The sequence below is a fragment of the Zeus faber genome, assembly GCF_960531495.2.
Source record: "Zeus faber genome assembly, chromosome: 6".
In the NCBI taxonomy this organism is placed as follows: Eukaryota; Metazoa; Chordata; class Actinopteri; order Zeiformes; family Zeidae; genus Zeus; species Zeus faber.
Genome location: NC_137201.1, coordinates 18383856 through 18393792, shown reverse-complemented (window position 1 = coordinate 18393792; position 9937 = coordinate 18383856). Strand labels below are relative to the sequence as shown.

The 9937-nt window shown below is 45.7% G+C and overlaps 1 protein-coding gene across 1 annotated transcript; it reads right to left on the bottom strand.

Moving 5' to 3' along the window:
- Positions 1-900: 900 nt before the first annotated feature.
- On the bottom strand, positions 901-3274 carry LOC307231666 (uncharacterized protein). The gene is made up of 3 exons (XM_080002442.1): positions 3043-3274; positions 2792-2897; positions 901-1488 (listed from the first exon to the last, which is right to left on the bottom strand). Exons 1-3 carry the CDS (start codon positions 3135-3137, stop codon positions 1138-1140), a joined length of 552 nt encoding a protein of 183 aa, XP_079858568.1. The 5' UTR covers positions 3138-3274; the 3' UTR covers positions 901-1137.
- Positions 3275-9937: the final 6663 nt, after the last annotated feature.

Below are 9937 nucleotides of genomic sequence, written 5' to 3'. Positions count from 1 at the left end.
AGCATTAGTATTGACTTAATGGAAACACAACCGACACTTACATCTATTACAATGAGAACTTTTCTTCAAGATATCACGTTTTTACTTAACAGTGTTTCTATTGAGTCCTGGTATTATTAGCATTAAACTGTCTAGGCGGTAGGTCAGCGTGATTTGTTGAGCAAAGACATTGTATTTTGACTGTATTTTGTTGTGAAAGGCTTCATTAAAATGGGACTTGACTTGGAGTGGCTGGGGTGAAGCAGATGCCTGTTGACTATGTTTTGAACCTTGGATCTTTAAATCATGGAAGGGGCCAAAAGTATGCACGCACCTTACTGATCATTACACGGCTGATTGCACTGATCAGCTCCTCCCTTTCATGCACTTATGATCGAAATCAGCTAGTGTACTGTGGTGTTCACTTGGAACGAAGGCCTGCGCGCTCTTTGGTCCTCCATCCAAAATAGCACGCCATGCTATATATGTGCGCTACAGCGTTCATTTACGTGACTAAAAAGAACGTGCTATGACAACGTTGCATCGAAGATTTTACCCGAGTCTTGCCCTCACAATGCATTGTGGGATTGGACACGTCAACGGACGTCGTATGTTATCCTGGTACTTTTCCACGCGCTATCGGATGCATCCAGCACAGCATTCAGCCTTCAAAATGATATTCTCTTGTACCCTTTCAGACGCTTGGTTGGCCCTCCTCCCAGTACAGTATGAAAACAGTATACAGGACTTCATTCCATCCACACACCACTGATTTCCAGGTTTAATTCCTCACCCTTATGGAGAATATTTGTATCTATCTGATAATCATTGAAATATGCAGATATTGTTGTTGTTATTTATTGGTTGGAAGGAAAACCTGCATACCCTTCCAGCAACCATGAAAAAGCCCGGCGTTGTGGATATGCTGCATGTAAATGTTTTATTTTTTAATAACTTCAAGCAATCACAAGCGCCACTGGTATTCAGTCACCACAGCCACATACAAATAGCAGTTCGATAATGTGAATGCTCTTTCCTCGCGTTCCTAGCACAAGGAAAGGGTCTGAATACTCCATGTGGGTTTCCATCTCACACAGTACACAGCCTTAAAACAGCAGTCACAGTTGATGTGCGCTACTGAGCGCCCGGCGTCGGGTGTTACGTGAAGAATATTTCCCGCACAAGCCGAAAGGCCTCGTCCTCTTCCCCCGTGGCTGGTGGCGGCTGGTGCTCCGCTGTTCTCTCCGCTCCGGGTTCAACAGCAACCGGGCTTTGATCGAGGGACCGCCTTGACCTGTGACCCTCAGATTGCGGCTGCGGGTTACAGTGGTAGGGTAAAGTCTCGGCGTCAGCAATGTCCACGTCCGTCTCCGAAACGTAGGTCCTCTCCCGGGTATCGCGGTCCGAGAAGTCGCCCGCATCAATTTCTGTCGGCGCTGCCGTTTCCTCGGGTTTGGCGAGTTTCTCCTCGTTCACCTCAATGTGCACCATTGCTTTGCCTCTTTTAACCTGCGTGTGAAAAGTATTTGTTTGGCACATTAGTTGAAACAATGACTTCTGCATAGATTCATTGTGAAATGGAAACTCTGACTTTGGTCCGGTCATAATTTGTATGATTGCACATTATTGTATCATCTGTGGATAAAACCCCTTCCCAACTGTACACAGTATTCCCCATTGGACACTGTACATACACACACACACACACACACACACACACATTCATATACTTACATATACACCGATCAGCCACAATATTAAAACCACCACTAATAACAACTGATATTGTGTAGCTCCCCCTCGTGTCGCCAAAACAGCTCTGACCCGTGGAGGCGTGGACTCCACAAGACCTCTGAAGGTGTCCTGTGATATCTGGCACCAAGACGTTGGCAGCAGATCATTTAAGTCCCGTAAGCTGCGAGGTGGGGCCCCCATGGATCGGGCTTGTTATTCCAGCACATCCCACAGATGCTCGATCGGATCGGACCCTAACCCCGGCCATCCACATGATGTAGAACACAACGTGATTCATCAGACCAGGCCACCTCCTTCCATTGCTCCATGGTCCAGTTCTGACTCTCACGTGCCCATTGTAGGTGCTTTGGGCGGTGGACAGGGGTCAGCATGGGCACTCTGACCGGTCTGCGGCTACACAGCTCCATACACAGTAAAAGCTGTGATGCACTGTGTGTTCTGACGCCTTTCTATCATAACCAGCATGAACTTTTTCAGAAATTTGTGCTACAGTTACTTCCCTCCCCATGTGCATCAATGAGGGCCCCCGTGGCCGGTTCTCCTTCCTTGGACCACTTTCGGTAGGTACTAACCACTGCATACTGTTAAACACCCCACAAGACCTGCTCTTTGCAGATGCTCTGACCCAGTCGTCCAGCCATCACAATTTGGCCTTTATCAAAGTCGCACAGATCCTTACGCTTGACCATTTTTCCTGCTTCCGACACATCAACGTCAAGCACTGACTGTTCACTTGCTGCCTCGTACATCCCACCCCTCGACAGGTGCCATTGGGGGCGAGATGAACAATGTCATTCCCTTCACCCGTCAGTGGGTTTTAATGTTGTGGCTGATCGGCGTATATTTGCAATACTTGACACGTTTGTTGTTGCTTATATTTCTTGCTTCCTGTCCGTCTATGTTTTTCCTGACTTATTATTATTATTATTTTTTTTTTATTATTACGCCATATTATTTCGGCACAGCCCTCGGGGTTGGGCGCTCTCCAGTCGACTGGACCACGCTTGTGCGGTTGGGAGCGAGAACAACGACACACATGACGCCTCAGCGGACTAACCTCGTGGCCAGGCGAGGACGCGCCATCTCCGCGGTTTCCATCGGCGCGGAACGCGGCGGCGGCGGCGGCTTCGACGAGCTCCGCCTCGTTCATACAGTAGACGGTTCTGAAAAGCAGCATTTATCACTCGGGGTGGAATCGCTTCAGATGTGGAACGAGCATCGCGTCGGGTGTGCGTATCAAACAGCAGTCGAACGCGGGTAACCGAGTCAGTGTTTTGGTCGTTTGTTTGTGGGGCGCGATTTTAAGACCTCGCCACTTTCCCTCGCTTCCTCGCCGGCTGCCTCGGCGCCACCTTCTCCGTCGCCGCCATCCAGCGCGGTAACTCCCTCCGCCCGCCTGCCATTCCACGGAAGACCGTGCGATCGTAAACAGCGGCTCAGTCCCCAACCCAAAAAAATGTAAACAACGTCCCGAAAATAAAGAAATAAAGAAATAACAATCACGTGACCTCCAGAAAAGCCCACGGGGACTTGGAGAGAAGCGAGCCCCAGCGCCGAGGCGTTCCGGTCGCACACGGAACTCGGAAAGTTGCGAGCCCCGCCCCCCGCCGCCGCTGGAAAATGTGCGAAGGAACCGGCGCTTGGCGGCAGATCGCAGGTTTTTTTGGTTGTTTTTTTTTTTTTCGATTTTTGCGGCGTGAAAACACACATCGCCTTTATCGAAAGCGCACCGCGGTTGCAGCCCGTGCCTCATGTGCTGTTAGAATTGACAAAGCTCACCAAATAGACGCCGAGCCACCGACGGCGTCAAATGACGGGGTTTCTGGGAATGCGGCATTACACCGCCACCCAGTGGACAACATGCAACACAACAACTTCAAATATTTCACGGTCACTTCTTCGTTCATAAACAAAATAATAAATAATCCCCAACCCGCTCTTCTCTATTATTATTATTATTATTATTATTATTATTATTATTATTATTATTATTACTTGTTGTGGTAGTAGTAGTAAAAATAACTATAATGTATGCTCCATAAAAGCCTCTGAATATGGATGTGACAAATACAACTCTTCGATCTTGAATCTCGCATCTCGAATATTGAAGTCGAGCTTTCCCTACGTCTTGATTTCAGTTCGGAATGTTTTGTATTCCCTTTACGTTTTGTGCCATCACGATTGCACCGCCGGGATGTCGTTTTCACAGCCCTGCGCCGTGTTTCGGCTCGCTGCTCTGCACGCTGCTGATTGTCCCTGAGGTTGTAAAAATTGTGTTCGATAATTACAAAAAACAACAAACCCAGCAACAATAGAACAGCTTTAAATGGATTTGATTAAAATGATGCCCACATGGGTAAATGAAAACGTTTGCCCCGCCATGAAGGGATAATTATCACGGACGATATTACAGATCCTATGCCACGGTTTCGGCCACCGGGTGGCAGCGTTATGAGAGATTTTATTCAAACGCCATTTTTGGGCCGTTTTTACGATCTGTGGAAAAGAACGTTCGATTACAATTCAGTTTTAAATGTTTAGGAAGGCCTCTCTCTCTCTGGTGCGTATGTCCATACATTTCCAACAAGTGTGAATAAGTTGTTTTCTTTTATACTATTTTGTTGGGGGAAAGAGAAAATTATATAATTATATTAAATTATATATATATATATATATATATATATATATATATATATATATAATTTGACAAATTTCCAACTTTATGTTTAATGATAAATAATTGCCTGATATTTACAACATAGGGTATTTAGAGCTGTTTCAATGTCTTTATATGTGACCAGGTGATACTCAGGACGTAAGATCCAGAATAAGCTGGAGCCGGAGACTGCGATACCAAAAAATATCGATTTTATTGGCAGTGCACGAAATAAAAGACTGGCCTCCGTTCTCCGCCCGGACGCGTCATCGGATGTAGACGCGTTGCTGCATGTCAACCAACACCTTTCGGCAAACCCTCAACATAAACCGGCCGTACTCCACTCGTTCTGCAAATGAGCTTGCACGTTGCACCGAGGCCGGCCCTGCTGGACATTAACAAATCAGTAACTCCCCGCAACGTGTTTTTTTCTTCCCCCTCCCCGTGGTGACCGTGTCTTCTGGAACCGTTTACCCTTCGCCCGGGCTTGTAAATATGAACTCGACGCGGAACTGCAGACACGATGGCGGCGGAGGGGTCGGGCAGCGCTGCCTCGCCAGAAAGACGGTTCTGGCTTTGAGGTCTGCATGTTCTCCGCCGTGTTCATGTTTCTGTTTCCTCCCACCCTAAAAGACAGGCGTGTCGGGGGGCTGAGGGTGAGACGCGCCTGTCGAGGCCCTTGGGCAAGGCGCTGGCTCTAGAGCTGGAGCTGCCCACTGTTCCTAGACAGTTGGAGGGATAAATACAATTATTCTGCTTTCATTGTCCTACACACACACACACACACGCACGCACACACACACACATACACACACTGTATAGAATGCAGATTTTTACAGTGTGGAGTTTGTCCAGGAGATTAAATGGGGATGTGTAAGTAGTGTGCTGCGTGATTAAGACTCCATGGAGTCTGATCATCCAAATTCACCCTCAGCTGCCTGTCCACCGAACCCATCTGCATGTTTACGTGTCGGGTTCTGACCGTCATCCCCAAAGAACCGTTGCTACTTATTTTCCCCGCTGGATTAATAACTGTGGTCCGGGGGTCGTTTGCCACCAGAGAAGCTGTTCGATTAGGGTGGCCATGCATCTGATCTTTGTCATTTAAACAGTGGTTCTGCTTATTTTCTTACATTTTATCGTCATCACTGAAAAAACTAGCATTGTTGATCTGTGTTTTGCGTTTGTTTTATTCTCTCTCTCTCTCTCTCTCTCTCTCTCTCAAAGCGACCTTGTTTTGCTCATTCACTTACTTTCACTTTGCTCCCAAAGCTGCCTCCTCTCCACCCTCCGCCCAGCCTTTTAATTATTTCTCTAAAGCCCCCTTCGCACCACAAATGCTTAGGCCTTGATTGCAAAGACCGGCTTTGTATATTTGACTAAATTAAAACGTGGAAAAAGGAGGGAGGGAGAAAAAAGGCTCAAGGCGAAAGTGCATGTTGACAGCCAGACACGCGTACAATGTCATTTCCCGAAAGCCCCCCAAGCCTCGAGCATTTTAGGAACAGCAAAGTAAACACGCAATCACAGGATTGAACTGGTAGCAGCGGGGAAGGAAATCCTCAAAATCCGCAGCGCTCTCGATTCACTTTGACTGCTGTGTTTCCCCAGGTATCCCATGTCTCCCCACAGCCCAGTCACATATTTATTAATTAATATGAGTTGATTGTGAGTGTTTTCAAATGAACACGTGTCATCATTATACTAATATATATATATATATATATATATATATATATATACATATATATAAATATATATAAAATGGTCCACCGACCACACGTGCCGTTTTCAGGGCCCTCCGACACACCATTTTTTTATTGTAGAGAGGGGGCTAGGGGGAACAAGCCCGGGGCAGATGGACAACATGTCAAGACAAGGGCTCCTCTCCTGTGTGTGTGGGGATGGGGGTTTTACCTGTTGCTCATTGATTACTCTAATGAGCAACAGGCATACAGCCACACTGATCCTGGGCCCAATATCCTAGACCCAAGAAAGATGTGGCTGCTTAAACCGCACACACACACACACACACACACACACACACACACACACACACACACACACACTACTCACAAAAAATTAGGGATATTCGGCTTTCGGGTGAATTTTCAGGATGAACCTGAAATGCACTATAACCTTTATAGGTGAACTTAATTTGACCTTCTCTAAACTTTTGAATGCCCATGTCCAACTGTTCAATGTTTCAGTACTTTTTGCACAACTTGCTGTTCTCTAACAGGTGTTTGATCCATGAATCGACCAATACATTTCCTGGTTCAATTAGAATTGGTATTTAAACAGTCCTCTTCATCATGCTGTTCATGTTTTGACATCATGAGACCAAGACGACACCTAACAATTGATCAACAGTACCTCGCCATAGTGAGGCTTCAAACAGGATGTTCTCAGAGGGAAGTGGCCACTGAGCTTAGAGTGTCACAGAGTGTCATCGGCAGGTTGCAACAGAGAGACTGGAAGAGTCACAGAAAGGCATAGCTGGGATGTCCTTTGGCCACATCCCACACTGATGAGCGCTTCATTGTGAACAGTGCCCTGCGGAACCGGATGATAAATGCCACTCAACTCCAGGCACATTTAAGGGAGGTGAGAGGCACCCAAGTGTCATGTGAGACCATTCAAAACCGTTTCCATCAGCGTGGTCTGCGTGCTAGACGACCTGCAAGGGTACCTGAGCACACCACCAGGCACAGGCATCATCGTCTTGCACGGGCCAGGGAGCATTTACGCTGGAGGAGTGGGCCAGTGGGCCTCCGCCCAGCCTTTTAATTATTTTTCTAAAGCCCCCTTCGCACCACAAATGCTTAGCCCTTGATTGCATTTGGCCTAGAGAGGGGGCTAGAGGGAACAAGCCCGGAGCAGATAGACCACATGTCAAGACAAGGGCTCCTCTCCTGTGTGCGTGGGGATGGGGGTTTTACCTGTTGCTCACTGATTACTCTAATGAGCAACAGGCGTACAGCCACACTGATCCTGGGCCCAATATCCTAGACCCAAGAAAGATGTGGCTGCTTAAACCACACCACACACGCATGCCCGCACGCACGCACGCACACACACACATATATATATATATAGATATAGATATACTGTATATATATATATATATATATATATATATTTGGCCAGAAATATATATATATTTTTTCTGTTTCTATGAAGCACTAGGCTACTAATGCTGTGGTGGCTATGGATTCCTAAAATGATGATCATTGCAAAATGTTGCATAACCCTATCCAGTTCAGGTCCTCATATGAAGGCTTCCCTCATCTATTTTATTTTGTGAAATAGGAATTTATAAGAGTAATGACATATAATAATAATAATAATAATAATAATAATAATAATAATAATAATAATAATAATAATGAGTAAGTAATAATGAGTAAAATAATAAGAGTAACCAGAAGGCGAATTTAATCCTGAATCTCAATGAGAATTGACCCGGAACCTGAAAGGCTACATAAATAAAGAAATAAAAAAAGAACAGTGATACATCTATTTTTTTTTCATCTATTTTGACTTTTTATTTTAGCAGGTTGATCTAACTGAGATTCGGAATCTCTTTTACAAGAGAGCTGGCTCTGAACGTGGGAGGCAATGTTACTGAATACATGAGACACAAAAGGGAGGCAATACAATACAGAACACATCAAAAGTGGGAAAAATTGTGGGAATTTTTTTTTTTATATATAAATATATGTGTGTGTACATATATTTGTGTGTGTCTGTGTGTGTGTGTGTGTGTATACATAGTGGATATACAGTATATATACATATATGTATATATATATATATATATATATATAATTTTTTTTTTTTCCACACGCTGCACAGTATATTCAAGCACTCTACCACAGATAGATATTTGCAGACAGAGAAGTGGCGTTGGACTCGGCCTCTTCCAGGCCTGATGCCACATCCACAGATCAGGCCGCGCTAAGAAGATTTCTTTTCGCTAATGGAGTGAAGCATGTCGTTTTTTTTTCTTGACAGTCAAATTTTGTGGGTTGAACATGACAAAAAAAAAAAAAAAAAAAGGTTGGTTAATTCACTGGCATGCGAGTTTACCACACAGAGAGCATCCTCCCTCTGCAGGTTCTGTGGACACTGGTTTCCCTCACCAGGAGTGTTCGTTGTAAGCCCTTGTTTGTCAAGGACTGCAGGCAAGATTTGGAGTCGCAAACCACACGTTTAATCGTCTTACGGTCCACCAGCGTTTGACAGGACGCGTTCTGCAAATTCTCGTTTCATCTGCCGCTTGACCCGGGGTGTGTAACCTATCTACATACGAGTGGTTATTTTCCAGAAAATATGCTCGACTCAGTAATGTCTATGAATGCCTTCTGTGGCAGGCCGAGGCAGACATTGTTTACTCCCGGTCCATTTCCTTTCACATAATCTCTCCCGCAATTTATTTTTCTGTCCCTGTCAATGACCTCTCATCTTATATCCTTCGCTTGTTGCGAGATCATTCTTTTTTTTCCGAAGGCGCATAATTGGTGAGAACCAGACTAATCTGGCGGTTGTCTTCCCGGGCTTAACCCTGCTCTAAGTTAGGGTCACCACCAGTGGCCATCTGTCTCAGGAAGGGTTGTAGTTATTGGCTATATGGCACAAGTGTGCTGGATATCGAGCCTTTTGGTATTAAAATCAATTAAAATATCTCATGACACCGGTATGATATTAATAATAAAAATAATAAAGGAAGGAGGAGGACGTAAGAAGTATGCCAGAGATTCCCCTTTGCCGAGCCATCAGGGAGCCAACGTGCTGCATGCACAAGCCAACCCCTGCGGGCGTGGTTCCTGCACCCTGGCTTGGTTGTTACCCAGAAGACAAACCCAAAAACCACCTGCTGAAGCCCTGCATACCTGTATACCGTTCCTGGCGTGCGGAGTAAGAACATTTTTCATCCTGCACAACAGGGCGGCTCAGCGCACAACAACCACAACTCAAGCCCCTGAGACGCCTACAAAATACGTCACACAGTGGAGTTATTGTTATTATAAGTAGTGGTACGTATTTAAGTTGTTGGTCATAGCTCCTCCTTGGCATCTTTCAGGCTGGAAGTGTCTGGAACACGACAACCGCTGGAGCTACGGACGCGGTTGAGGTGTGGTTAGAACCGGGGCGTCACAGCCGTCTCGCGGTTGAACCTTCATCCGTATCGATCCGCATTCGGACATACATTCAGAAATTAGTGAAAAAAAACGATGAAATTTAACCCGAAGCAGCCGAGCCTTCGCCGAGGTTTTCGAAAAAATTCCTGTCAGGCGGTGGAAAGCGAGGAGCTCGTTGAGTGAGACGCTTTGTGACACCGTCATCCAATTTGGCTGCATATGTGCAGGTTGTAGCTATGACTGTCCCTTTCGCACCGTGCCAGCTACGTGGCGTCGACTCCCATCGCCCTCTCTCCATTACGCATTTACGCCACTGCTCTCCACCTGCCTGTTTTATTATTGATAGTTATCAGTCTTGAATACATTTTATATTCGAAATAATTGCCGGACGGAATTTAAAGTG

Bases quoted from the DNA above. Each gene is read 5' to 3' on its own strand.
- LOC307231666 (XM_080002442.1), bottom strand. From the start codon at position 3,137: ATGGCAGGCGGGCGGAGGGAGTTACCGCGCTGGATGGCGGCGACGGAG. The intron at 2,898-3,042 runs GTCTTAAAATCG...GCTGCTTTTCAG, and splicing joins AAGCGAGGGAAAGTGGCGAG to AACCGTCTACTGTATGAACG. The intron at 1,489-2,791 runs GTTAGTCCGCTG...TTTCACACGCAG, and splicing joins CGTCCTCGCCTGGCCACGAG to GTTAAAAGAGGCAAAGCAAT.